Below are 27035 nucleotides of genomic sequence, written 5' to 3'. Positions count from 1 at the left end.
TATGGTCTTCTTGATATTCATTAGTATTAATATTTTCTTAATTCATATTACATTATAGTATCAATAGTAAATCCAACGATTCTTATGTTGCCGCAATTGTAAAATAGATATATTTCTCTCATAATAATAATAATAATAATAATAATAATAATAAAATAAATAATAAAATAAATAATATTTATTTATATATATATATATATATTCTAATTTTTTATTTTATCTATCCTTCCTTCCTTCTGGTCCTGACCCTGACCCTGACCCTGATCCTAATCATATCCTTATCCATGACCCTGGCATTGATCTTGATCTTGATACTGATCCTAATACTGATCCTGATACTGATACTGATCCTGATACTGATCCTGATACTGATCCTAATACTGATCCTAATACTGATCCTAATACTGATCCAGGTTTCGGATTTTGTTTCTGTTTCTGCTAATCAAGTTAGTTGCCAGTAAGGTTAGTTCTCGTTGCTTGTTAGTAGGTTAGTTCCCGTTGCTTGTTAGTAGGTTAGTAACTGTTGCTTGTTAGTAGATTAGTCTGTTGCTTGTTAGTAGATTGGTATCTGTTGCTTCCTGTTGCTATAAGGTATATAAAGAAGTTAATTGGAGTAACTTCTGCTTCTGCCGGGGATGGTCTGGAGATTCTTCATCTTTTTTTTCCCGCTCTTGAGAAAAGAATCTCCAGACCAAAAGCGCTGGTTTTTATGTTGTTGATGTTGTTGATGATGCCGCTGATGATGCTGCTGCTGCTGATGATGCTGCTGCTGCTGATGATGCTGCTGCTGCTGCTGCTGCTGATGCTGCTGCTGCTGCTGCTGATGATGCTGCTGCTGCTGCTGCTGCTGATGCTGCTGCTGCTGCTGCTGATGATGCTGCTGCTGATGATGCTGCTGCTGCTGCTGATGCTGCTGCTGCTGATGATGCTGCTGCTGATGATGCTGCTGCTGATGATGATGCTGCTGATGGTGGCACCTGGAAGACGGCGGTAACAGCGGCGGCGTCCTCTTCTGGCTTTACTGCCTCACACTTTCTAGGGTGGAGGCACCCTGTGATAGCCAGGACCGCCGCCGCCTGGGTCTCCTGACTCAGAACCCGTCTGTAGAGGGCCTTCGACAATGGAAGGCCCGTCTTGCCCTTCTGGACGGGTTCCTCGTAATCAGCGAGGATCTGACGAAGGACGCGCTTTGGGACGCGTTCGTCTTCGTCAAAGTCCTCGGGGCAGCCCCGCTTCGTTCCAGTGGTTACCGCTAATGAAGAAAAGAAAAGGCATTTGTTAGACATATATATATATAAATAAACACACAAATATGTATAAAGATAAGTAGTTACTTACCACCAACTGAAAGTACTTGCGCAGGTTTCTTTGGCGCCTGCCCGAGATCCCCGTCTTCTTCACAACCGAGGGGAGACTTCTTGAACGGTTTGTTAACCGCCGTGCGCTTGTACACACGGCGGTACTCCATTGCCAACTCGGCAAGCTCCTCCAACTCATCCAACTTTCTCTTTGTACCTTTTGGTACAACTGGGGCTATATATGTATATATGTATATAAAGCTGTGATTAGGATTTTATCATTTATCTAATATTATATACATATATACACATAAATCAAGACTTACCCGAACAAACTTCATCTTCTTCAAAAGATGAAGGAACGTATGAAGAAGATGAAGAGGAGGAGGAGAGAGAGGATGGAAGAGAAGAAAGAGAAGAAGAGGAGGAAGAGGAAGGAAGAGGAGAAGAAAGATAAGATGACGAGGAGGAGGAGTAAGGAACGAATGAGGAAGAGGAGGAGAGAGAGAAAGAAGACGAGGAGGAGGAGGAAGAGAAAGAAGAGGAAGGTGAGCGAGAGAGAGAGGAGGGGGAGGGGGCATTCGAACGCTGGCGTGACTCCAGCGACGAAGCAGACGAACGAACGGAATATGAGGAGGGGGGTGATGAGGAGGGGGAGGAAACGGAAAAAATTGTAGAAGGTGAGGGAGAGGGGGAAGGAGAGGGGGAGGGGGAAGGAGAGGGGGAGGGGGAAGGATTATAACCTCCCACGGATGGGAGGGGGGAGATTGTGCTAATGGATCTGTTGAAGATTCCATTGTCGCTGTTGTTGCTGTTGAAGCTGTTGTTGTTGTTGTTGTTGTTGTTGTTGTTGTTGTTGAAGCTGTTGAAGCTGTTGTTGCTGCTAATGCTGCTAATGCTGTTGAAGCTGTTGTTGCGGTTGTTGCTGCTGATGCTGCTGATGCTGCTGATGTCGCTGATGTTGCTCATTATGTTGAAGCTGTGCAAAGAAAAGAAAAGAGAAAAAAAAAAGACTGCCATACATTTCCTTGTCCTTTTATTACTTTTTTTTTGTTTTCTTTTTCTTTTTCTCTTGTTCTGTCTCTCTTTAGCTATCATTTGTCTGTATCAAAAAAATCAGTAACCACAGTATGTAGTAGTTTATTGGCAAGGGCTGTGTTGCAATTAGCATGTGAAGACTAAATAAAAACTTATAATAATAATTTTGGTTTAGCCAATAGAATTCATTAGTTTGGCCACCTTGATGGGGAGGGGGGGTTCATAATTACTGTGAGGATATAAATCAATAGAAATTATTTTAATGGCCAGAACAACTCATTAGTTTGATGATAGTAGAGGATTTCATAAATACTTGGATTTTGAATCAAATTACATGGGCTCATATATCTAGTGCCATTAATAGCCAATCAAATTTTAGCATCAATCAAATTGGCTTTTAAAAAACGTTGCACAATCATATGAAGGCTGTATAAAGAAAGAAAAACAAACAAACAATCAATCAATCAATCAAACATAGTATGGCTTGCGATCGATAAATGAACTCACAAAAGACTATCTATAACACTCTAAAGTCTACACCAAACAGCTAAAGAAGATACCAAAATATGATATCTGTACCTACACTTCTTCTTTAAAATATTATATATGTAAAAAAGAAAGAAAAAAGGACTCTCTTTAGGTGAGAGGGGGAGTGAGTATTAAGATGGGTGGGAAAAATTTAAAACGGGAATCTAATATTTCAAACAACAATTTATTTTTTAGGGGGATGGTATTCAGCCATTAAATATAATATGCCTTTATACAGACGGCGTGTGTGAAAAAAAAAAGAAAAAAGAAAAAAGAACAGGGTAACTTGGGTCTTGTAATCTCCGTCGATACGCCTTTTGATGCAAAACATACAAGTTTTTATAATAAGACATCATAGAGCTATTGGGTGAATATATTGATTTGATTTACATGTGACGGATGTTTAAACCCCAAACGAGTCTTTTCGCCTACCCTCTAGCCAGTTGAATACGTATTCGACCCATCCTCCTAAAGCAGTTTGTCTGCTTTTGTTGCCTAGTTACACTGTCTCTGGAACACTTCTTGGATATAATTTTGCAGTGTTTTATAGATCAACATTAATATAGTCTCTACCAAAAGACTCTATCTAAAGCTATATATCGATACTTTACTTTACCTATTTCTTTTCACTAAATTTATCGCAGTTCTTAGTGCTGTATCTGAATGGCAAATTTTTGACGTCTTATGCTTGTCAGAGCTAGCCTTTAATGATGTGGGTATATCAGCATTTATTCTGTGTCTTCAAGCCTTGACGGAAGTATGGAGAATATTCATGAACAAAGCTAGACATTTTTTGCGAAAAGGATGACCAACTTAACCAGCGAGATTTTCAAAGTTCAGAAGAACAATACATCCAGATCGTATTCGTGTTCGTGTTCGTGTTTCAACTATTAAGCAGGTCATTAACACTACCCAAGGATACAACCCTAAAAGGACTACAATTATTGACACAGAAAACTTTCCTTGCATTCATGAGACCATCACAAAAGAATCTCGTAGACTTTGTGCTTTAATCGATCCTAGAAGTGTAAACATGTTATACTGCATTCATGTGGACTCTACTGCGGTTAGGTGAGGCTGCTATATATACCTCTCCTGCCCAAATAATAATAATAAGAATAATAACAATAAAATAAGAGTTGATCTTAAAAGTGGCAAGTTTTGTCGGATTCTTCTGGATCACAAAACCCAACACCCGAATGTCTGTGATCCAAAACAAACCATGTTATGAATGTCCAGCCGAGTTCATTAACGTCGCCGACTTTTTCTTTTCATACTTTGGTCAAATCAGCAAGCTACTCGATTCCCAGCTCCTTTCTTGTTAATGAACCTGGCAAGTCAACAATCTCCGGAACTATTACACACCAGGCACACGTACACTACACACCCATACAGTGTAAACCAACCATCACACAGCAGGGATTTGAATTACGGGGATCTTAATAGTAACAGATACATACAACACTCTCACAGTATCTACTTTTCCCATTATTGAGATACTAGCCTAATAGCAATCCCGAATATCTCAGTAAGCTATTAAATTATTTAAATAATCTTTCAGTGAATTACTATTTTATTATAATTATTGTTATTTTTTGTATCTGGTTGAAGAGGTAGAAAGAGGTGTTTTGTATTGATTGCAAAAAAAAGCGTGGTAGGGTAAAAGTTGTGATTTTACTTTTAAACCACAATAATAGTGCTTAATCAAAATTCAACCCTAAAACAACCCTTAAATCCCGGGAAATCTTGCAGAAATATTCTTACTAAAACCATCATCTTTTTTTTTAATATAATGTAACTGCCATAGTCATGTGTATTATCAGAGTGATTTTCTCAAATCATTGATATGTAATTTCTTTTTGCGATATTAGAGAGGGTGTCGAGTTATGATAATTTCAAGATGACTAAAAAATAATTATTTGTAAAACCCAATCAAAAATAAGAATAAAGCTCAGATACAGTTATGAATATTATAAGTTGAAAACATTGATACTAAGAAATTTAGAGGAAATAGACCTTAATAAACTTGACTTTCCAAGGCCTATTTTATTAAGTAAGTATGAAGAAGAGGCTACTGGCTATCATACATTTTGTTTTGAAGTGGGAAAAATAAGCCCAATTTTTACTAGAAATTTAGTGAGCATTTGAAGTAAAAAATCAGGGATTACCTAACTTTTGGCTTCAAATGCTCACTAAATGGCCTCCACCATGAAATTTGCAAAACAAGTATTGGAATTTAATTCGCCGCGTAAAATAAAAATTTGCAAACGTTTGCAATTCAGGCTCGAAGATACCCTCTCTATTATATAACCCTTTCCCACACATTTATATGCAATGTATATAAATTATAATTTTACAAGAAAAAATAAACCCCACATACACTCACATCACCTCAACTCAACTCAACCCAACTTAACTTAACTTAACTCACTCTATCGCACAAGAAACAAGTGTACAACGGTTTATATGTACAAACATCTATATATCATTCCAAGAAATATTGTACTTGGCTAATATTCAAGAACCAGTAATAAAGCCATCAATTGATACACAAATAGTTAATTCAATGAACATTGGCATTATACATTTATAAGTATATAGCTGATGTTGTTAAGACAAGTTTCTTAGGGGATTTTTATGCGCAAGTGACTATTAATTTTTTTAAAAAAAAAAATTGGCGTAGATCACATTTAATTTATAATAATAAAATAGTAATAGTAATAGTAATAGTAATAACAATAATAACTAGGCTCCCTTTTGCTTCAATTGTTGTTAAAGGGGGGGATTATTGCGTTGTTTGATTAATACAAGACCTGCTTGAAACATGACTGAGCTCATGTCTTTCTAAAGCGCTTTTGTAAGCGAACCATCTCCCACAGTCGTCATGCAGACACATATGTTTTTTGTTGTATACATGTATAAAGTTAAAATGCATCCCAAGCTTCTCTTTCTGTGTGTGTATATAAAAGTCAGAGTGAATCAACTTGACGATAATAACAGTGATAGTGATAATGATGGGGATTTAGGAGTCTAATCCACAGACATACATACTTACTGTCGAGAAAATTTTCTCACAACCATCTTCTCCACACACAAACCCTTTTGGGCTTTCATGGATCTTACGGTGATGATCTATCTGAGCCTGACAGATAAGCAGTTCGCCGCACGATGCGCACTTTTCTGAATGTTGTTCTTGTACGTGAAGGCACAAGTCGCTCCAGGTGAAAGATCGAGAGTTACAATTTTCCTTAAAACAGACATAGGTCTCACCTAACAGAATGAGTATAAATAGATATGGATTAATGAGAGGATGAGCAAAGGATAAACAGATTGTTGAATAATAAACGACTTACTAGAGAAATCAATTATCTTTGGAAGCTTTTTATTGGAGTCGGTGCGCCATAAAGAAGTGAAAGTAGAGGTGGGGCGAATGTCATCGTTCGGGCGTACTCTCTTCCGTCTCTCATTAAAGCTTTCTAAGAACCCTTTTGCTAAAGGATCGTTGTTAATCTGGGATATATCTTCGTCGGTTTCTAGTTTCCGTTTTCTTGAAATGAGTCCAGAAGTATGCATGATAGTGGTGGAGTCGTCAGATAAGCTAGAAGAAGAAGAAGAAGAAGAAGTTGCTATTGCTGTTGTTGGTATAGAGGGAGCGTTGTAAGCAAACATTGTGAATTGCAAGGTAGTTAAGAGAGAAAGAGATGTAAATAGCAATAGTAAGAAAAAATAAAATGAAATAAAATAAAATTAGACTGGTATTTTATCTTACTCATGGGGTTTGAAACATTGATGCATATGTTTCTCTTTTTGGCCAATAAGGTCAGAAAAGGTATTTTATTCGGTCTGTCTGATATCCATCTATTTAGCCGAATGGAATATGTATTTATATCAATACATAAAATATAATGGCTTTCGATGCAAATTCATAGCCAAAATAACGATAGTTTATCAATTATAAGATTTGAACCACAAATACTTTTATATAAGAATTAGAATATATCTCTAAAGACCCGTACAAAACAAAACCAACTGTCTTTATCTTTATATCTATCTCATTTTATTCTTATTACTAAACAAGAGGGTCTATATACTACCGTCAATTAAGCCTTCTATTTCTAAATAAAGAAATATCTGGAAATATCAATTTCAGAATGACTGTCTGGAACAAGTCTTATAACTCTTTATCAACATCTCCTTATTTACAAGCTAGTCTTGAACGTCTTTAGATATGGTATAAAAATAATCTAGTGAACCCGGGAGCTCACCATTAAATTTCTAAATTCTCTATATATATATATTGGGTTATATAATAAATTGGCCTACTAAGAGCTATCTATTGGCTGCTTACATGATTAAATGAATAATGTTGGTGTTTAGTTTATTCATTCAATGTAGCTTAATTTGTACGACAATCATTTTAGAACGATCTGCACAAACATAAGCACAAGCACAAACACACCCCACCGCACTGCACCGCACCGCACCAAATTAAACTAAAATAAACTTAAACAGAGTACAATATTCGGTTCGAGTAAGATAATAAAAAGTATATATATATATACCTTAGGCTAACAACAACAAGATGCTTGGCCTTACAGAATTCGGGACTTGTTTGTATATTCTGAACATTGTACCCCTAATATATATATATATATCTTTGCTTAAAAGGCAATAGATAAGGTCTATGAATTGGTGGATCATTTTGTTTTGTTTTTCTTAGAAAATGGGTCGCACTGTAAAGTATTTTGTTAGTTCGGAATCTTATTGGGATTGATTCTGAAGGGAGACAAGAATGGCTTCCAGAAAATATTGTCTTTTGTTTGTTTTTACTAACCATGTTGCTTTTTGGTAGCTTATTACAATGTATTTAATCAATGGTCTTTTTTGTTTGTCGAAAGGAATACTATGGCTGATGTGAGACGATCTTTTTGAAAATATCTACAGTCGTTTATCTAGGCTATCTAGACACACAAACACACTAGGATTAAAAGTTTCCTTTTATAACATTGAGCTCCTTTTAATTGAAAGAAAAGTTCCTTTTTGGTGTACAGAAAAAGAAGCTTTTCAAATATGATTTCATTATCATTTTGTTGTTGCTGTTGCTCATGACTTGGTTCATTTTTACAATGACTACAAATATGCTCCTCATACTAAAGCTAAAAGATTATATATATATATATGTGTTTATGAACGTTCAAGCTAAAGAAAGGCATATACATGCTTCTTGCCAACTTGAACTTCAGGCCTTTAATGACAAACCAAAGAAGAAAGGTGGTTATGCAATGACTAACTGTGAATATCAAGTATATATTTCTTTACTTTTATTTTATTTCTTAAAGAAAAACCTAACTGGTGCGGTCAACTGTAAACCATGAATTAGTGTGATTCAATCTGTCCTTTAATACCTGGACAACAAGTCTTAAAATATATGGTCTTTAGATCATTTCTTTCTTTCTTTCTTTCTTTCTTTTTCAAAAGACACTTGTCTACATAAGGTACTCATCATCTTGTCTCCACATTCTTTAGTTTTACCCCTTTATTCTCGTTCCAAAAAAAAAGAATGGAAGAAAAGCCAAAGTATTAAAGGGGGACTACATATGTATTGTAAGTACTGTAAAAGCAATACGTTTGAAAAGATATATTGTATTAAACACTAATATTATATGAGAGCGACGCATTATATTTATAATTGATAAATAAATAAATGATTAAATGTAGTGTAAGCTATTTAAACAGGTCTAGCCAATCTTTTTTCTTTCTTTATGTCTCCTAAAAGCACTGTGCTTTCTTTAACCTTCTGATGGTGATTTACTGGTACAAAGGAAGGTTTACACAATTTTCTTTGTGATAAATATTGTCAAAGTATACCTAATTATCTGGTAACAGTCTGTAAATATTTCAGTATTATTTGGTTGTATGTATATGTATATAGAAATTAAATCCAGGTAAATCATGCTTGACCTCAGATTTCCAACTTACAATCTTTCTGAGCACCGTTCTTACATAATTCTAATAAGCTATCTAGAGCCTCACGTTACCTAGCATCCGCTAAAAAATTAAAGCACTTTATTTCATTTTTGCTATTTTGGATTCAAGATTAGAGCATCCACAACGGTCTGTGTAAATTTAACAAGAATATTAATTTAGACAGGAAATTTAGATTTTTTCATCCCCAACGGTTTGCTTAACTAAAAGTTTTAACTGATTATTTCTCAATAATAATTACCGGCTTTTTAAATTTAACAATTCACAAAAACATCCAGGGCTTTTTTTACATACACTGCTAATTTTACCCAGACCGTTGTGGATGGTCTAAATTATCTCTTTTAAATGCGGCTTTTTTATTTTACGTAATTATTTTAGTTACACATACCACTGTGGATGCTCTTATAATCCTTGTTTCAATATCAAAAGATATCACTGTAGGAAATGGCAGGATTTATACCTCCGACCTCGTACCGAGTTACGCACTCGTAACTTCTGCTATTTAAATATCGGTCTTTAAAATACCGATCTCGTAACTTTTATGGCCAATAGCATATCAGCTTTTAGTAAATTAAAATTATTTATAGCGAATAATATTCATGAAATTTAAGATTACTTTGCATATAGTCCAATCAAATATTCTAAATATGCCAATTATACCTTTTTTAGGTATTTGTATTCTCTTTATGATTGGTTCAACAAATGCATGATGTTTTATATTGGAATTTTACGGTTTTTATTGATCAAAACAACTCAAGTTAAACACAAAGAAGTATGCAAAGAAGAAGTACTGATTTATATAATATACATGTACCTATTGCTATGTACTATTTTTTCTCTTCTTTTTTTTTATTTAAAAAACAGCTATTCTCTAAATACTATGATATTGATGAAGGCGTGTATCTTGCTTAATTGATTCTTTTTTATCAAAAAGTATACACCTTTTCTGTGTTGCCTTTCTATATCTGATTCATACTTTTTTAAAAACCAAAATAATGAGAATTTAATATCACCCTAAGAGCTATTTATAAGATTTCTTGGGATCTTTGTAGACACTGTTTTGAAATAAGATGTAACCCGGGTTCAGAAGGGGGGTTTGTTACCGAATGGTAAGCTATTAGATTTGAATAATCTTATTGTCTTCAATTCTTGTACTAGGTTGAAGAAATTGGGAAAAAGATGTTTTGCATTGACTGCAAAAACACGATGACATACAAAATGGGATACATATAAAAGAGAGAAAAATTGGTACTTAATTAAAATTCAACTATAAAACATTTTAAGCCCTAGAAAACTTGCAACAATTCGCTAAAATCGCCTTTTTTTTTCTGTAGGGTACCCCACGATATCTCTACAAGACATTTCACTTTATATAATACCCATCTATCAGCTAGACAAGGAGTGTTTTAACCAGTTGCTTCTCTCTCTCTACAATTTTTCAAGTAACCTTTCTCTTCCTTCCATTTATCCCTTCCTGCCTGTCTGCCTTCTATTGTCGTTTCGTGTCGTGTCGTGTCAAGTAAAGTCAAATTCATAATTTCTAATTGATTCTATTTATTAATTCAAAATCATTCACTGCTTCTTTTCAAAGAAAGAAAAAACTCCTTTTATTATACTTACCACTTTTTTGTGTCCAATAATGAATGATATATGTATATATATATATATATGTAAACATTCATTTTGAGGTTTTGGGATGTTCTTTGTCATAAAGCATGATTTTAAGTTTATCAGTTAATATATCGTCAAAGCTCTTGACTCCTCCTCCTGTTGTTGTTTTTGTTGTTGCTTCTTGAATTTTTTGGGGAGTTCTTCTTGCTGGGAGACCCAACTTATCTCTCTGCCGCCGAATGATACCCCCGGCTGTAGACTTGGGCATTCCGACAGCCTTTCCTGATTCCTCGATCGAAAGTTTGTCGACATAATAGAGTTTGCAGACCAGAAGGACCTCTTCTTCAGTATATTGTCTTTGTTGTCTCCGGGCTCTTGTTTCTTTCATCTTGACATCATCATCATTGGCAGATTCGGATTTAGTATAATTGATTCCGCTCAGTTGTGAATTGACGTGATTTTCGTAGGAATCGTCAACAATATCCATGTATTCAATTTCATTGCTAGGATAGTAAAAAGGAGTGGCGTTTGTCTGGAAAGGATACATTTATAATATTTGAAAGTCTCTCTCTCTCTCTCTCTCTCTCTCTCTATTTCTTTTTTTTGTTTAGTTGTTGGTATTGGTGTTGTCTCAATAAAATGAATGGTATATATATACACTTTCAATGGTCTGATTTTTTTTTATTTTGACCATTTTCTACGAGCAATGGCGGATAGTCACAGTCCTATTAAAATAAACTAGGATTAACTCAGTAAGAGGAAGCTGGTGATTGGCTGAAAGGGTAAAAGAGAAATAGAGAACTTTTGAAGGAAACGAAAGATAATGTTTATTCATGATAATGTTGGTGATATTTATACTATTTTATGAGATATCGCAGTATCTTAGATTCTATGTAAAGTTCCTTTTGCTACGGTATCTTGCTGAGCAGTGCTCCTCCTCTGCCTGATTTTGCTCACTCAACGCCTGTGGTTGAATTGGTTGCCTCTGATTGGAGAGGATTGGAACTGAGTGTTAATTACAATCCACTCCCCACATTTGCTGGCTCAGGGCTCACAACACTATTAATCATATAATCATAACGAAGATGTACATTGTGTACAGTTGTCCGGATCGGAGATGTAGACAATTCGACTCGGTAATAAAGATTGTTGCTATACAAGCCGAAAAAATAAATGATATATGAGTGAATAATCTCCTCATAAACAATGTCCAGAGCAGGAAAGTGCTATGTAGTGCTATGCAGCAAATATAAAGCTTTTGATAACCAATTGAACTTTTAGGCTAATTGACTACAACATCTGGCATGTATTATCATCATCAATTGTAAATAACATTACTGGAAATTATTCGTAAATTCTACTACATTTTTTTTGACAGCAAATCACGGACAATGTGTATGTCTGTCTGCATATATATATATATGTGTGTGTGTGTGTGTTTCTGAAAGTGTTACTTAATCTCTATTTACTCTCTTCATTATTCTCACAGTACATCATGGTCGGTTCTAACGTAGAGCGGCTTCCTTTCCCAATATCCAATATGTATTATCTTTTGGTGGATCGTACTGATGATTTACACATCAATGTCTTGGGCCCAATGGTTTTCTAATACCACCAATATGCCTATTAGGACAATTTTATAATAGAATACTGTCCTCCAAGGCTATTCAATACGATCCTTTAAAAAGAAAGAGAGAGAAAGAGAGACATGACTCAAAGAAAAGACAAATGAGTGAGCTAGATAAACTAAATTAAATCAAATTAATTAAACTGTGCTTATAAGTCTTGATTGAGTATTATATAATTAAAACCTTTGACCAAGAAGTATACTATAAACCAGCTGCTGTTTTTGTTGTTATTTTTTCTCTATTATCCAACTAGTATAATATTGTTTGTCTTTTGGTCTTCTGGGCCATTTTCCATATACTGGTTTCCAAATCAACATGGCGTAGATTTCAAAAATGACGAAAGATGTTTGAGATAAGCAAATCCTGTCGCTGCTTTACTATAATAATTGATTATAATACAATGCAATGTAATGTAATGCACCGCGTATTCTTTACCTTATTTTGCTTAATTATATACGTATTTATTCCCATGATACATTAATGTCTAATATAGTTATCCAAAGAAATAAAGAAGAAGAAGAAGAAAAAGGAATCTAAAATAGGACCGATTATGCGTGAAATATGTACATAGATGTGTAGTTGAGACGCCCGTTATTTTTGTATGATCAGTGTACCTTTTGATTTCCGGGGTTAATATATCAATTATCTTGTAAAATTATTATTATAATTAGAACAATAAGAATAGACCTGTGGTTTCAATGGCGAAAAGTAATAAAAACATGTGCACTGTGTATTAGATTAAACAATGTGTGTAGCGCAAAATAATATATATGTAAAGGCTTTTTATTTTATTTTATTTTGTTTTATTTGAAAGGTTATTAACAGGCTTGTCAAACCTATCACTGTCAGTGTACTAGAGAATTATTTTGATTTTCTTTAAAAGAAATAAACGTGGGCTATATCCATTTGCTTTCATAGTATTCCCTCTATTGTGGACTAAAAGAAAACTGAAATTGTACAAGCGATCGTTCAAAAGGCTATGAGCCTAACCAATTTAGTTTGTCAAACAGAGTTGGCTACACAAATCCTTGGCTTTACTTGAATTATTCTTATTTATTTTTCTGTTAAAAGAAGAAAAAAATAATTTACATCTTTAAAATGTGTCGAATATTTTTAATTATTATATATAAAATATAATATATATATATAAAAAGAATTGTGGTAGGTAAATTAGCAATATATTTTACATTATTATTATATTTATTATATTTATTATATTTATATAAACAGATAATCAGCTCGATCAATTCTTCAAATTCTTCCAGAAACAATCAGTGTGTGATTTTATAGAATCTATCTCATAGACTTCTATAATACCACACTTCAAGGTCGAATAGCCTAAACAGAGACTCTTTGGCCAGGTTGGATTGGACCGTCCTGAAGTTCCAGAGGTGTTGATTCGCCTCAGACTATTGTTGACCATCTTTCCTTGGTCCTCTTTGTTGTACGGGCGGTCTATTAAAGAGACACAGGCATGGTCTATATCTTGCTTATCCAACATCTGCATTGAGCATGCGCCTCCGATAGCCAACTCAATTTCACAATCTGAGTGCAGCCAGTTTTGTACATGTGTTCCTTTTCGGTAAAGACTCAAGGGAAACGACGACGTGCTTGACGACCTGGCCTTCTTTCTGGGCGGTGGGGTGGGCGCCGAACGGGCCAGGGTAATCAGTTCGATACTTGGATCAGTACTCGTGAGATCGGAATTGGAATACACCTTGATGGCGTGGATGCGAAGAAGCTCAAAGCGACTAAAGGACATATCGATGCACAGATTTCGTGTCTTCTCGGAAATCTGTCCATAGATGCTGGTGTTCTTGAGGTGCATATAGTTTAGACTCCTGCACCGAGAAGATAGGTAGCTCAGGGCACTTGACTTGACTTTTACTCCATTGAGGTCTATGAGGCGTAGGCCGTGTTGCAGAGAAACAGGGGTGATGGGTGGGCTGGGTTTTGTGGACAGGCTTCCTTGAGATATACAGAGAGTCTTGAGAGATGGACAACGATCCAAGACCACGTCGAGTTCGACAAGAGAATTTGGGGATGAGAAATCAAAGTGGACCAGACGTGGGGAGCGATTGAGAGCCGTGACAACAGAAAATGGTCTTTGGCGAAGCATAGAGTTTCCGATGGTCAGCCTCTCGAGAGTGTCAGAGTATGAATTTGTGCTCAGTTGGACAATCCGTTCAATTAACTCGTGTTCATCCAAAGATGAACTCACGTTGTAGGTCAATTGCTTGATCGGTACTTTTAATGCGCAGAATAAATCTCTAAAGATGAGATATGATCGTCTTGGGTCACCACAGGCGGATATGTCTACCGTCTTTAGGTGCGCGAAAGCACATGGGAGTACAGACAGCATTGAGGCAGCCTCGCTGTGGTGGTCGTCCTGGATCTTTTTGACTCCTCTGGTCATCCACTTGAGGGTTGTGAGGCCAGAGTATTTGCGGGTGAAATAATAGAACCACCGATGATCGGTGATTCTGGAGTGTATCGTGAGTTCTTTTACTCTTTTGGCTGGTTTTAGACTTGTAGACTGTAGAAGGTCCTTGGTGGAGAATTGAGCGAAATCGACCTTTAGGGACAGCTGGGCTAGATCCGGTAAGTGAGCATGAAGTGTCTCTAGATCTTGCACGCTAAATGCTATGGTGCGGCCTTGCCAAAATTGAGCAAGATTCAAGCGTACAAGGCGTGGAAGATGTGATAGGATGTTGAGAATTTTCTTTTCTGGGGTTTGCACTGTCAAATAATCCAATTCGAGGTCTAGTTCTGTCAGGGACTTCCATGGGCTCCAGTTTACATTGTCTCCAAAACATGTTTCGCTGAGACAGTCTCGTTGGACGTAAAGACTTCTTATGTTCCAGAAGCAGTCCTGGAGAGTAGAGATGTTTTGGGCTGTTGTGACCACATCTTCCTGTATGCATAATTTTCGTACGAGCTGGCCATGTCTTTTGTAAACATTCTGGTTGGATAACGGTAGGTGGCACACACTGTCTAGTATCTTTTGGTGACTGATTTCCATTGTTTCCCACAGTGAGTCCTGGAAGATATTTCTCCAGGATCTTGCGACAAGTATACATCTGAGCTTGTCTTTTGGTGAGAGATATGATGCGATGTGGAAAATGAGTTCTAGTGGTAAGATTGATGTCAACATTATGATTATGATTATAGAGTATGAATATGAATATGAATATGAATATGAATATGAATATGAGTATGAGTATGAATATAGGTATAAGGATGTCAATGAAAAAATAAAGAAAAAGAGTATAAGAAGGAAGAAGAAGAGGAAGAGAGAGGGATACCAAAAAGATTTTATAGTAAAAAAAAAAAATTAAAAAAAAATGTGCATCGATGTATGTATGTGACAAAATGTTTGACTATAATGACGCAAGGCTTAGGTTATTGTAAAGATGGGGGGTAAATTATTATTATTATTATTATTTTGAGGGAGATTGGTACACAACGTCAAGCATTTCGATCTCTTGGTTGAATTAGGATGTCAAACACTTCTTTCTTTTTTGTCTCCCTTACACCGCCCTTTAATTAAATTGTGTCTTTTTATTTCTTTTTTTTTTTTTTAAAAAAAAAAAAAAGCAAAGTTTAACTCTATCCAAAAACACAAGAACACAAAAACGCAAAAACGCAAAAACGCAAAAACGCAAAAAATGAAACTCACAAATGTAATAAAAGAAAAACGATCAAGACTGTTATTGTTGCTATATTCTGTAGGTAATTTTATTTTATCTGTAATATATATATATATATATATTGGCCTGTCTGAATTAAAGACTATCTTTGTTAATGATAGTATATACCTTTTGGACTTTCCTTAGCTACTGTACTTTCATTCTAATACCTACATTATATATATAGTATTCTATTTATTTATACGTGCCTGTTTATAGCATCTTGAGTAACACATTTCTGTTTTTAAAATATTCAAGGGAGAGTTGGGTCACTGACTGACTGATTGACTGTAGGACTGTCTTACTCATCATTGAACAAATGCATCTCAATATATAGTAGTTCTGGAGTACCGTTGCTCTTTTAGTATGACTATAATCTAAATGCCCATTGTTATTATTAATAAGCTGTCAAGCAAAGATATTTTCTAATATATATTTATTTATAAAAGCAGTATTTTATTGGCCTGTATAAAACAATAATAAAATGAGTGGGAAACTGTGACCAGATCGACCGTACAACCCAAGGACTGGGTTCTTGTTATATAAATACGCATTATTCGGTTCGGGTAAAATAAAAAGATGAAGAAAGAAAGTATTAAACTGTACTGGTTAAGCTTATAGATAGTTTGTATTTCACAAGCACACATGTCTCAAAGTAGAGTGGTCAAAAACTTATACTCAGTCAAGATCGTACTTTCATTCGATCTTGGCGATAAATAAATAATAAAAATCAAAAAAAAAAATATCGATGATGAGTATGCGATTTTCTCAAAGAAGTCTTTTTGTAATCCAAACAAACCCAAAACCTTGTACAGACCTCTTCCCGCCTTTCTTCCCCCCTTTTTCTTCCTTTCTTCCTTTCTTTATCTTCTTTATTTCTCCATCTCCTTCTATGGATACCTTTTGATTTCCTGTGTGTTTCATGTCTATTAAAATCACATTTACCCGACGTAGTTACCCTACTAATCTGTAGGACAGAGAAATCTCGCTTGTATAAACATTCAATAGATATATAGTATTCTTGGGTAAATTTATAAATATCAATATCAATATCAATATCAATATCAATATCAATAGCAATAGCAATAGCAATAGCAATATATACATTTGTTCAAACCATTTTATTATATTAGTATATTAGAGTTTATTTCCTTTTTTTTGCTTGGCTAGTATTATTATATTGGCAATTGGGGGGGTTTTTTTTTTAAAAAAAAAAAGATTATGTTTTTAATGGAAGAAATGGCATTATGAGCACGTACTTGTATCTAATACCTCTTGAAAAAATATGTACTGGTTGTTGAAAAATGTTTACAGATTTTATCAAAACAAACTTGCTCAATTCTAAATTATTATTTTTTTGAATGATATATATCATTTTATATTTTCAACCAAATAATAATAATAATACTTTACTGCACTTTATGTACTGTCTTTTTCTCAAACTACTTTTGTTCTCAAACTACTTTTATACAAGTTACATATAATGTACTACTCTCTATAATCTCCTTATGTCCCTTTTCGTTATCCTTATATCATATCAAGGCTAGATATATATATATATATTAAAGTTGAAATACCATTACTTGCGTTAATTATTTATCTACATAGAAACAGTGCACTGTTTCATAAGTTTAGTATTGTATTGCCATTTCTCTCTCTTTTTTTTTTTAATTACTATTGTTTCCTAATACACCAGAACTCAATTTTAATGAACAACATCTCTGGGCTATTTTATAAAAAGAAAGCAAAGTTAAGCCGGATATTCTTAGTGATTTTGCATCCTTTATTGATACAAGAACCACCAATGCTGGCACTGCGTTTCTTGTCCGGAATTTTGTAAAGTAATTGACAATATTTACTGTTTTCACTGTATGGTTACAGTATTTTTTTTTAAAAAAAAAACAAAACATTTTTTATGCTACCATTGAATTGGTTCTTCAGGGCTAACAGAAATTAGTAATAGTTTTAGTGTGAAAATCAACTGTGAGTATCGTTTGGCCCAAGGTTGAATTATATTTTAAATATGCGTATACTTACACCCACACTTTTATACAATCTATCTATTAAAGATATTGCATCTAATATATACTCAATACATGAATGATAACGTCCGTTTTATTATTATTATTATTATTATAGGAATAAGTACTCGTTTTATTTTACCCTTTTTTTTCTTTTGGACAAATCGAGCCACGCTATTTGTGTGCCAGTTACAAGGTAATGTACATGGTACCCATAAAACATTTAACCATTTTGAGATGATGTATATATATATATATGTATTAACAACACGTCTAAGCCTATATTTTCAAACAAAGACGTCAAATGTCAAATTCAATATGTGTATATTGATTACTATTAATCAATTCAATTTATACAATACTGTGTTTTATGTAGTTATTTGCTTTGATATATATATATAAATATATACATACATGCATTTTTATTTTATTTCTGTTTTTGTTTCCTAGCAACAACAAAGATAAATAAGTGTCGCAATAGTAATGCATGGTTACTATGCGAGGATAAAAGTTTATTTTCTTATTGAAATTCTAGTAAAAGATTGTAGATTACTATATGGTATGTATGAAATATTAACATAAAATTATGATAAAACGGATAGAATATTTTAAACCACGGGGTTATGTTTGTATGTGAGCGTGAGCGTGTGTACGTGTGTACGTGTTTGTGTGTTTGTGTGTTTGTGTACAGATTTATATATATATTTCTTTTTGGGAATCCAGATGACAACCAAAAAGCCAAACAAAAACTGTGACATTGTGAACCGGTTCAGATTGAGTAACCTTATTAGGTTTGGGAAATTAAACTACCATTTAAAGTAATTGAATATCACGTCGCTATAATCAAGCCTCTTTAGAAAGTTCTTTTAAATCCATCACCATGGATATGAAAAAAAAAGATACAGATAAAAACCAATAAATGTAATATGTATATATAACAATTTAATTACCCTAATTACTTTAATAATTACTTGTTGATTTATGTTATTTTATATTTTATATTTTTTATTTTATATTTTATTTTATTATATTATATTTATTATATTTATTGATTTATTTATTTATTTATTTTAATTTGTGTGTCTATAAAGTATATCTTTATTCTTATATATATATATATATATATATATATATATTTAGATAGACCATGTACAGGTAGTAGGCTTGTCAATACCCATAGCAGGCTCCTTTTTCCGCTTACGATCCATCTCATTTTTGAAGAACTTTAAAAGAAAACATTTACCATTATTAGCAAACTAATTCCATGTGTGTGTGTATATGCGCAATAGAACAAGATTCATATTTCACTTACTGTAGCATATGTGTGATCCAAAAAGTCTTCCATGTTGTACTTTGGCTTTCTAAATTGTTCTTTGAATATCTTTGCTAATGTTGATACATTTGCATAGTAGTGCTCTGCCAAAGTATCCATTTCCCAAAGCGATGATTCAAGCGCTTTGCACTCATAGGGACTCTTTTCTTCGTACACAAAAGGATCCTCACGTTCTCCAACTGCTGAGTTGGTATGGATGAGCTTCATGCAGATAGGATGGCGTTGGAGAAGATTGTAGATGAATGGAATGACGATCACACTGGCTGCAGGTGGTGCGGTAAGTGATAACCGTGCCAAACGTTTGATGAAGGATGCAATCAAGCCAGCAGGAAGGTAACTATATTATTATAAAAAAAATAATTAGTTCATTAATTAATTAACAATATTTATGTGTACAAGTTGAGGTCTTTACTTACGCAGAAGCCAAGAAAATGTCTAGTAAACGGAAGAATCGAGAGCGGTATTTGACATGGAGAATATCACGATCCAACAGGTTGTACAGCTTTTGGTAGAAATCAGGGTAATCCAAGTTGTGTTCTGTAATCAAGGTAAATAGACCATTGAGAGCAAGTAAACTGATAGAGCCACCTATAAACACATGTACAAACACACGCACACACACATACACATACACAACATAAATAAATAAATATATATATATATATATATATATATATACATCCTTGGAATAACATAATGATAATGATAAAAAGAAACATACCTTGGTTGTAAGAATCGGTCAAAAAGTCCATCAACATCTTGGGTTCAGCCATGTGCGGCAGTACTCGCTTGTGAAGAACCAAAAGTGTCTTTTTGTAGATCTCCTCTGTAAGTGGCAATTTGAGCATCGCAATCCAGCAGAGGGAGAAACTACGCTTGTGAACCTTGAGTTGTAAAAGAGGATGTTTTGCCTTTCTTTCTTTTTTGGTTAATTTTCTGGTCGTCTCTTCTTCTCCTTCATCTCCAGAAAGACCTCCACCAATGACATCTTCAAGGTTATCGTCATCTTCTCCAAATTCTCCCTCATTATCACCATCCTTATCCTCCTTTTCTCCTTCGGGATTCTGGGTCCAGAATTCATCGATTTCGGATTCTTCGGTTGGCATGGATTTGATGGCGTCCAAAATGCTGAATACATTCTGTGCCATGATTGCCTGTTCATCGGTAGAAGGTCCCTTTAACTTCTTCTTGGTTGGTGTTTGCTTTTCGGTCTTTTTCAATTCAGCCTCCATAATCTCACTATACAAACCTCCCCAAATAAATAAATAAATAAATAAATAACCAATAATAATGAGAGAAAAAAAAAGTTCTTGCGTATAATTGTTTTAGTCTGACTATCCTCCTCCTCCTCCTCTTCTATAAATACATACATACACATATACTTCATATCCATATATAAAACACTTACGCAGCATCCTTGTAAAAGTAGTGTCTGAGATCATCGTATACATTGACATATTTATCCACAAAGGCAGCGAAAAGAGGACGACTGAAGTTTGGGTTTCTGATGATAGCGTCGACAAGAAGACCATAGAAGCTGTTGGGGAATGAGTATTGGTTTGATTCCATAAATGCAAATTCGGATTCTGTTCTCAACAAGCTCATGAGGATATTGAGAGCTGGGACCTGAAGTCCAGGTTCTTCGTTGGAAATAAGCGAGCGAACATGGTTGAGATATTCGATGTACTGCTCACGCAACCACAATGAGACCTTGGCTTTAGGTGAGGTGTCTTGTGTCTTTGGTTTCTTGAGGTCGCCATTCATCAGTAACTTTGTGAAAACACGGTGGAGGGCGTGGATAGCTGCGTGGGCTGTCTGTGCATCCTCATCGTGGGTGAATTCGAGAATGGTGACAATGTTGTTCAGGTTCGTCTTGTCAGACAGATCGGCTTCAAGCTTCTTGATCTGATTGCGAGCAGCCTTGGCATCAATCTACATTTACAAATTCATATCTTAATATTACACACATATATATATAATATTGTTGAGTTTATAAAAAAATGTGAGAGAGATATATAAATATATATATATATAGGTAGATAGTAATATAACAATAAGAAGAAGTAAAAAATTTAAAAAAATTAAAAGGTATTTATATATCGTACAGCTGATCCTCTTTTTCTCTTTTTAATGGGCTGTGGCATGCTTTCTTGTCTTAATGGCTTTACAAATGTGGCATGCAACATTTCCATTTTTTTCTCGGGATCTTCAAGAAAATAAGCGTGGCTTGTGCATGATAGCAAGTCACACACACCTTTGCAAGAAGTAGACAAGTGCTATTTAAAACCCCGTTAAGTAAATGCAAAAGTAGCAATCAGCATTACTACAGCACTTGGGTCTTTAATCAGTACTGTCAGCTAAAGTCTTGGCCAATTGTTGTCCTTATTTCTCTTTGTTTTTCCTTTATGATTTTCTCAAGTTAGCTTATTATAATAAAATAAAAGGAAAAAGGGCTGATTTTATCAAGATGGTCAGTGGACCCTGTTTCGTATCCTACTTCATGTAGGTGTTACAATAAATTTAGAGATTATTAGGGTAAAAGCCCACATCTTTTCCTACGGACAGGCTGCTCAGGCCCGAGCCAGGAAATCGTTTCACTATTCTACACACAAAGAAATATACAACCGTTTAGGGTATATGATTTGCAAGCTACAGAAAAATAAAAATGAGTTATTTTTCCACTCAAAAATAAATAAATAAAAGTTGCATAACTGTAGCACATTGCTTTAATTGAAATAAAGATGGATGTGTGTAAGTGAAGAAAGGAACCATGAATGATTGGTTTATTCTGTAGGTAAACCTCTATATATGTATGTATGTGGGAATATTTTATCAATATATATATATATTCAAAAATAGGATTCAATATGATAAGTAAGTAAACTAAATTAGAAAATCAAAGAAGTTACTTTTTGCTTTGACAGGATGTCTTCATGTCAAGTAATTAAATTTGGCGCTAAAGTTAATCATATACGATCGTTGATAAGGACATCATTGCAGGCATCAGAAATTCGATCAAACTTCATTTTACTTTTGACTACTCCCCAGAACTGTTCAATAGGATTCAATTCAGGTGAGTACAGAGGTAAGTACATCAATTTATCTCTGCGTTCAATTTTTCGTATCATTGGCTTGGTATTTTTGAATTGAGGCGTTATCCATTACAATATAATTTCCCTTCAAATTTTCATCAAGGTTCATTAGATCAAGAAGTGCATTCATGACTGTAACGAAATGCGCAGTAATCATGCCTTTTACTACTGGTTTATTATCAGTAGGATCTTCAAACTCTGGATCCTCTATATCAACCTCAGCTACGATTCTCTCTCTCTTTTTTTTTTACTAATACATTGCTTTTCTTTTCTTGGTGGAAGTCTTTTTTATCACAAAATGAACAACACTAGATGAATGGATAGGACCAATAATAGTATGTGTTATTGCTCTAGTTGTCGGTCGTTTTACTATATCAGGGTTGCCCTTTTTTTGTGATCTTGCCTAATTATTTCTCATGTCAATCTGAAATCCGGCTTTATTAATGAAAACACAATTCTTTGTAAGAACCAAGATTAAAGTTCTTCCATTTCATAAACCACTCAAATCTCGTCTCCATATTTTCCGGTGAATTTCTTATTTCAGGTTCAAACAATGGTTTTTTGATAGTGAAGCCTTCAAATTGTTTAGTCAAACTTTTCATAATATCAACCGAAAATAGTTGAGGATCATTATCCAATAAGACCCTGTAGATACTCGTTAATGTTTAGTAGTGAACGAGCTATTAGGGCTACTTGCTTTCTTTGGATTTCTTAGATGGGATCTCCTTTGTTTCTTTATAGCTATCTCACCATCTTAACACAATGCGATAATTGATATTTAGGGACATTTGCAACCTTGGTCACCCAACCCACGTTCTTCAGGCTTTTCAATCATACGATCTATAAACGTCTCTCTGGTAAAGTCGCTATAATTTTTTGTATGGTCTATTCGAATCTGGTACTTTAAGTCTTTGATTATTTTAAGAGAAGACTCTTCAACAGTCTTTTTTTTTTCTCCGGACGTTTAACACTTGAATAGGTTTTCTGTCTAATAATTGTTTTAAGAATTATATTCGGGTCATCAATTTTATGTAAGAACATCCTTCATCGGAAGGTAAACGATTCCTCCTTGCTCATTATAAATGTTGTCTTGTTAATCTTCATAAAAAAAATAAAATAAAATTAATAGATAACAAAATAAAAAGAATCGAGCTTGTGACATTTAGTTTTTTTTTAAAATTTCTGCCAATCATTTTTGCCTTTCGACCAATCATTTTTATGAAAGTGACAATCGACTAACTCGATAAATCTTTTTTCCTTGTATTAGGACTATGAAATTTTTTGAAACAAATTTGATCTAAAGAAGTGTGTTTGTCTGTCTGCTTATTCAGGTGGCGCTTTATATCATTTTCCCTCCTAGCTTGTTTTTATTTTATTTTTATTTTTTTGTTTCAAATGAATACATGTCTATTATATACATATTTGAAACTACATTGAGTTAAATGGTTGGTTTGATTTCTTGGCTCTTTTCTTTTTTTTTCTTTTTTTTTTGAAACCAATAATTTCTTGTTAATTTTTCTTAAAAATAAAATAAAATAAAATTTAATGTCAAGTGGGATGATGATTACAAAATGCCTAGTTTGTTGTAATAGATAATACTAATGCGAAATGGTCTATATCTTATTGAACTCATTTTACCACCCCAACATTAGGGTAATACAAGTAGTCAAAGATAGCAATGTAGAAATCAATACAAAAATAACCGGATAGATCAGCATGACGTGTAACAATAACCCTTTCTTATTTTTTTATATAATATTATTTAATTATATTGAATTGAATTGAATTGAATTGAATTGTATTATATAATAATAGAATATAAAAATTATACATCAAGAGCTATAGCCATAGCCATAGCCATAGCCATAGCCACATTCATAGCCACATTCATATAAACGACCCATTACCCACATCTATCTATACCCACACTCCTTGTTCAAATCTTAAACCACCGAATTTTGTGGTTTGCCAAGTCCCCGACAGTTGGGGGCAAAATAACTCAGCCTATATTCTTCTTCTTTAACCTATACATCAAAACAACAATCCTATATATGGCGTATATGCAAGAGTTTAAGATAGAGAAATAAAGGGTTTAAAGCCATAAAATAATACTAATATTTATTGACCAAAAGGCATACACACACACAACAATAATCTTAGTCATACATAGATAGTCATACATAATAATATTTTGTAATTTTATTTATTATTTAATGAAAAAAGAAAAGGTAACAAAATATATATATTTATATACATATAGCACATACAACACTGCACATACAACTACTTGTATTTATATATGTATATGTATATATAAAAGGTGTGTATGTGTGTGTAAAGAGAAAAAGAGAGAAAAGAAAAAAAAATCAAGTCAAAGAAGTTTAATGATTAAAGATGTATTGGTTGTTTGAATCTTTTTCACACTTGAGATGCGTCCATTTGGTGAACAATTGTCTGATTTTTTCAATCTGAGATCGGATCCCATGCGGGGGTTCCACCTGATTGCTGGTCAGATAGATTCTTATGAGTTCCAAAGCCTGATCAATGCGCTCGTCTGTCATAGGCAGGTTGCTGTTCTGGAAAGCCAACGCCAGATTACGCTGGATCCAGTTGATCTGAACTTCTGTGTAGCCTAGCTGACGAAGGGCATCCCAGGAGACATCATACCAGTAGTTTGCAAAGGTACGCTTGCAACCCAAGTCTGTAGACCCAATTGGAGTAGGAACAACGGCCCCAATCGGAGCAGTTGATGTGGTCGACAGGGTCAGGACAGTAGAAATGACCTTTGCAGAGGTTATGGTGGTTGTAAAAGGTGCCCTGGAGTTCTTGACTAGAGATTAATTAATATTATTAATAAAGTGTCCAAAAATTGGGGAAGGGGGGTAAAGAAATAATAATAAAAAAAATTAGGATTTGATACATACATTTTTCATGGGATTGAATGGGCCACAGATGAGGTGCGATGAATGACTCAACATTGTGAAGAACCCAGTGGAAACGGTGTCGGACAGAATCAAGGTAGCTCTTTACAGAATCCTTGATATCTATGGCTGCCTGGTTGGTCTCTTGGATGGTGTTCTGGATATAGTCCGATGCGAATATCTTAAAGGCAGTGATGTCTTGCTCAATCGAATCCACAATGGACTGCACATTTTCCTTTGCGACCTCGGGCATTGATTCTATCCGATGGGCCAGCTCTTCAAGCCATGTTTTATCGCCTAGCGTGTTTGTGTCATTTGATACGACGGCCTGCTTGATATGATCTAGAATCTCGAATATTTGATCGTGCGTCATGTCCTTTCGGGCCGCTAGTCGATTTCCAATCTTGTGCAGCCACTTGTGAAGCGAGGAAGATGCCGTGTTGAAATCTGTTGGGTATTTTCCTGACAGCTTTTGGTACCATGTCTGATTCTGGAATGATTGCGAAACATCGAGGACAAACTTCTTCCACTGAGCATCTGTCATGATTCGATGCTTGATAAACTCGACCTGCTTCTGCTCAAGCTCGTCCTGGACACGGTCCCAGGACAGCTCGCCTTTTAATTCTAATCGACGCAGGATGTGCTGCAGATGTGACAAGAGTGCCTCTCCAGCTACCTTCTTAAGACCACTTTCTTTCTCGAGTTGGATCTTGATGCCGTCCACGATTCCTTCTACTCTCTCACCAAAGAATTTCGCATTGGATTCCGCAGCATCCTTGTAGGCCTTGACGGTGTCGATCAAACTTGCGTCGTCGGCATGTTTGTCATATAATATCTTGTGTGTATCTAGATACGAGCTTAGCTGATACCTTGTCCAACGTAGAATATCCTTTGGAGTAGGCACAGCTAAATATATATATATATATATATAAAATAAGGTACCCAAATACACGTCAGTTGTTTAATTTGATGTTGTTTGCCTTGTAAAAAACGACGCCACTTTTTGGGAGCTTTTATTTTTATTTTATTTTATATGTATGTATTGTAATTACTATATATAATCTAGTTTTTATTTATATTAATGACTTACATTTGGTAACTGTGGAGCATGTTACATCAATAACAGACAATAGTGCGATGGTTAGACATATTGCTAACCAATATCTCTTAAAGAGGTTCATGATTATGTTGGGGACAATAAGAGAAAGAAAGAACGATAAGAAATAGTAATCAAAATAAATAAACAAAATAAAGCCCTAACCTTTTTATTTTATTTTATTTGTTAATTATAATACTTGAATTAAAAGTGAAAAGGTATAATAAGTAAGTGAATTGATTCAAATTGAATCAAATTGAAATGAAATCACAGTGATGAAACTCTTTTCTTCTTTAAACTACCACTGGGTTTCAATAATATAAGAAAAGGGTAGAAGGAATGCTATTCAAGGCAAAAGGCAAAAAATAGCCCTTGTAGCAATATCGGATTATTATTATTGTCATTATTATCATTTTCTTTTATATTGATAAACATGCAAAAAAAAAAAGAGGCTTTGATCCAATCGAGTCAATAGATTCCAAATGACTTGTACTGATAAAACAGTACATTTACTGTGTTTAATAAAGAACTTTTCTTTTACATTTGATATACTCTTTAGATCTATTTTATACATATAAGCATATTTGTATAAAGTAAATAAATCAAGGCATTTTTTTCTTCTTCTTCCTCTGTGCACACATAAATATATAGGGAAAGAGACACTACACACAGACGAATGAACACACACACATTAATTGAGGGAGGGGATTTAGAGGGTAATCTAAAAACTTGGTATCTTTTTTTTTTTTTTCAAAATCACCCTCTAAATCCCCTCCTTTTTACTGTAGTAATATT

The 27035-nt window shown here is 34.4% G+C and overlaps 7 protein-coding genes across 7 annotated transcripts; all 7 read right to left on the bottom strand.

The window, feature by feature from the left end:
* Positions 1–81: 81 nt before the first annotated feature.
* Positions 82–3328, bottom strand: PHYBLDRAFT_187324 (hypothetical protein; the record flags this gene model as incomplete). The annotated part of the gene is made up of 4 exons (XM_018439365.1): positions 82–1252; positions 1339–1533; positions 2916–2926; positions 3297–3328. 4 exons carry the CDS (start codon positions 3326–3328, stop codon positions 708–710), a joined length of 783 nt encoding a protein of 260 aa, XP_018290301.1. The 3' UTR covers positions 82–707.
* A 1717-nt stretch (positions 3329–5045) lies between these two features.
* Positions 5046–6437, bottom strand: PHYBLDRAFT_169401 (C2H2-type zinc finger transcription factor; the record flags this gene model as incomplete). The annotated part of the gene is made up of 4 exons (XM_018436067.1): positions 5046–5176; position 5296; positions 5920–6134; positions 6218–6437. 4 exons carry the CDS (start codon positions 6435–6437, stop codon positions 5046–5048), a joined length of 567 nt encoding a protein of 188 aa, XP_018290300.1.
* A 4090-nt stretch (positions 6438–10527) lies between these two features.
* PHYBLDRAFT_146462 (hypothetical protein) lies at positions 10528–11007 on the bottom strand (the record flags this gene model as incomplete). Its single annotated transcript, XM_018431651.1, has 1 exon — positions 10528–11007. The coding sequence occupies one exon, from the start codon at positions 11005–11007 to the stop codon at positions 10528–10530; it is 480 nt and encodes a 159-aa protein (XP_018290299.1).
* Positions 11008–13166: 2159 nt separating this feature from the next.
* Positions 13167–15347, bottom strand: PHYBLDRAFT_78161 (hypothetical protein). Its single transcript, XM_018443336.1, has one exon. It carries the CDS (start codon positions 15240–15242, stop codon positions 13332–13334), a length of 1911 nt encoding a protein of 636 aa, XP_018290298.1. The 5' UTR covers positions 15243–15347; the 3' UTR covers positions 13167–13331.
* A 3748-nt stretch (positions 15348–19095) lies between these two features.
* PHYBLDRAFT_113756 (hypothetical protein) lies at positions 19096–21039 on the bottom strand (the record flags this gene model as incomplete). The annotated part of the gene is made up of 5 exons (XM_018428353.1): positions 19096–19468; positions 19548–19719; positions 19853–20050; positions 20165–20370; positions 20540–21039. Coding segments are annotated over 5 exons (1449 nt in total), but the record flags the coding sequence as incomplete, so codon positions are not given.
* Positions 21040–22663: 1624 nt separating this feature from the next.
* On the bottom strand, positions 22664–24114 carry PHYBLDRAFT_169397 (hypothetical protein; the record flags this gene model as incomplete). Its single annotated transcript, XM_018436066.1, has 3 exons — positions 22664–22868; positions 23862–23962; positions 24055–24114. The coding sequence occupies 3 exons, from the start codon at positions 24112–24114 to the stop codon at positions 22664–22666; spliced, it is 366 nt and encodes a 121-aa protein (XP_018290296.1).
* Positions 24115–24604: 490 nt separating this feature from the next.
* On the bottom strand, positions 24605–26325 carry PHYBLDRAFT_65700 (hypothetical protein; the record flags this gene model as incomplete). Its single annotated transcript, XM_018441511.1, has 3 exons — positions 24605–25053; positions 25148–26050; positions 26235–26325. The coding sequence occupies 3 exons, from the start codon at positions 26323–26325 to the stop codon at positions 24605–24607; spliced, it is 1443 nt and encodes a 480-aa protein (XP_018290295.1).
* Positions 26326–27035: the final 710 nt, after the last annotated feature.

The sequence above is a fragment of the Phycomyces blakesleeanus genome, assembly GCF_001638985.1.
Source record: "Phycomyces blakesleeanus NRRL 1555(-) unplaced genomic scaffold PHYBLscaffold_13, whole genome shotgun sequence".
NCBI lineage: Eukaryota > Fungi > Mucoromycota > Mucoromycetes > Mucorales > Phycomycetaceae > Phycomyces > Phycomyces blakesleeanus.
Note: the sequence above shows the minus strand (reverse complement) of the source record. Positions and strands in the feature narration are given on the sequence as shown.

Bases quoted from the DNA above. Each gene is read 5' to 3' on its own strand.
- PHYBLDRAFT_78161 (XM_018443336.1), bottom strand. From the start codon at position 15,242: ATGTTGACATCAATCTTACCACTAGAACTCATTTTCCACATCGCATCA.